The following is a 2,426-nucleotide window of genomic DNA, read 5'->3' on the forward strand; positions in this document are numbered from 1 at the left end:
TAATAATAGTTAATAATAATAAATTGGACGATGACATTAGTTCAGAATCATTTTCCAGTTTAAATTTGGATCTAGTTTGATTATTGTTAACCAAATGTTCAACTTTAACAAATATTCATAACATGTTTGTTTCTTTTCATCACTCCAGTAGACAAAAAGCAATAATCAGTTAAATACAAACTTAAAATCCAGAATCAAGGGCTTTGTTGACAGTTGTGGTTCTGGAAATCACAGTTCTGCTTGTATCTCAGAGAAAAACACAACAAAGTTATACCACAGATGTACATAAGATGTGTATATTTTAAGTGTATTTAGTAATTTCTTTAGTTTTAATTAACAGAAACTAGTTTTAGAGGCTAAATCATTTCTTGAGAAATTTATATTTTGGATTATTGTCAGATACTAAGGAGACAATGTGTTTCATTCTTTTTTCAAAATTTCCCCATCGTGTCACTGTTTGAAATCTTAATATACAGTGTCTTTATTATGTCTTCCATTCACTAATCCAGTGGTTCCCAGTCCATTTTCCACAAAGCCCCCTTTTCTTACTTCCAAGCCAAGCCGAGCCCTGCCTCACCCTAAATCATAATCCAAATCAAGCATTAGCATTGTGCTAATTAGTTGCTAATACACAATCTAAACCCATAAGAAAACTTCTAGCATAATACTAATCTCTCCTGAACACTCATGCAAGAAAAAAACATTTTCTCAATAGTTTACAACATTAAGAATAATCTACACAGTTACACAAATGCTTAATATTGCAGTAACGAAAAACTTACCATGCTGAACAATGTATTMAACTGTAAATGTYGTGTTTTTGAGACATCTTTTATATGTGGCAAAGTCACTTCCGGCTTTGGCAATGGTACTTCCAGCTTTACACAAAGTCCTTCAGAACAAATGTAAACAACCRATAGAGCCCCCTATTGGAATGGAGGGAGTCACTCCAACACCCACTCCCCCCTCTCCCAATTAAACACATTAAAGCTTTATTTTCTTATCAAAATAAAACAATAAAGTGAATAGTTACAAACTTATTTTGATAAAAAAGGTTTAAAATTTTCAAATGGACTTGTTTTTTTTATCTACAAGCAATAAATTTATATTTTCACAAGTTCTGAGCAGACAAGGATATGGACCCCCTTGTGCTCTCTGGCACTGGGTGGGCCCAAGTTTGGGAACCACTTCTCTGATCCAGTGAATACACTTTAAATCAGCWGGCAGACGTTTAATGTTTAAATAGTTAATTCTGTAAACTTAAAGGAAGGTCTTCTGTTTTATGAGCCCTGTTGTCAAGTGAGCACRCAAAGCCTGACAGGAGATAATTGAGGTTTACCTAATACCACCAGGCATCTGATTATCCTCATCTGGAAATTGAAATTAAAATCTCATATACTTGGCAATGGAATATGCTGCTAAGATAATGGAGCTCCCTTCTGGCTGGTATTTTCAGTTCCAAGTTGAAACTTGGCTCGAGTCTCTAATAACATCCCCACCTCTCTCTGTGGCAGAACAGATTGGTCATTAAATTTATGAAATTTCTTGTTATTTGGGAGGTACTCTCATTTGCTGTTTGGCATCTTGTGGCCCCAGCTCAACATGTCTGTAATTGTTTTTTTCCATCTTTAACTGGAAAGCAGCGGCACTGTGAAGTTARCTCAGAGATACCTGAGATTTAGGCTGATGCATTTCTTAGGAGATCAGCATTTATTGGATTCGTTTTCTTCTTCTCTCAGGTTTAAAAAGGGATTTGAGTCAGAGCCAACACTACACTCTGGTATAAACTATGCTGTTCTCCTGCTGGCAGCTGGACACCAGTTTGACACATCATTTGAGCTTCGTAAAGTGGGTGAGTACACAACAAAACATCTGCAGATTTGTACTTTTAGTGGCTRATTATTGTGATTGCTTCAAGTTATTAATTAAGCTATGATCTGACATTTATTCTAAAAAGTTTGTCATGGTTAGATAATTTTCCTCTTTTTGTTGCATAAAATAAAAAGCTTGTATTTGAAGGACTATTACCAGTTTCATTTAGAATTTTTATTAACTTACATCATTTTTTTCTCTGTTTCATTAAAATGGTGAAAACCAATTCTGAAGTATCCAGTAAATTTTCTAGGTTATATAAACAAACTAATTATATATTTAGCGCACAACTTAAGGAAATTTTTGTTTGGTAGATTTGTTTATTCTTGGCAATAAATCCTACAATTGACAGCACCTGTGGGTACCAGAAGCTCAAAACAAGGCTCTCGTTCCTCCCTGGGGCTGCTTGGACTCCTGGAATGTGGCTCCTGGTTGCCATAGATGGCCCGCTGGCTGGGGTGGCTGCCAGGTTCCGGTGGGTGGTTGGCTGGGAGTGTGCACTTGGTGGTGTGTGTGTGTGTGTGTGTGTGTGTGTGTGTGTGTGTGTGTGTGTG

General features: G+C 36.3%; 1 protein-coding gene across 1 annotated transcript in view; it reads left to right on the top strand.

Annotated features, from left to right (window-relative positions):
* map3k5 (mitogen-activated protein kinase kinase kinase 5) overlaps window positions 1–2,426 on the top strand; it is a gene marked incomplete in the record, with an annotated part of 89,557 nt that overhangs the window by 51,865 nt on the left and 35,266 nt on the right. Inside the window, 1 exon segment of the mRNA XM_014023049.1 lies at window positions 1,740–1,852. Within this exon segment, the coding sequence (XP_013878503.1) occupies window positions 1,740–1,852 (113 nt within the window).

The sequence above is a fragment of the Austrofundulus limnaeus genome, unplaced genomic scaffold (assembly GCF_001266775.1).
Source record: "Austrofundulus limnaeus strain Quisiro unplaced genomic scaffold, Austrofundulus_limnaeus-1.0 Scaffold355, whole genome shotgun sequence".
NCBI classification, from domain to species: domain Eukaryota; kingdom Metazoa; phylum Chordata; class Actinopteri; order Cyprinodontiformes; family Rivulidae; genus Austrofundulus; species Austrofundulus limnaeus.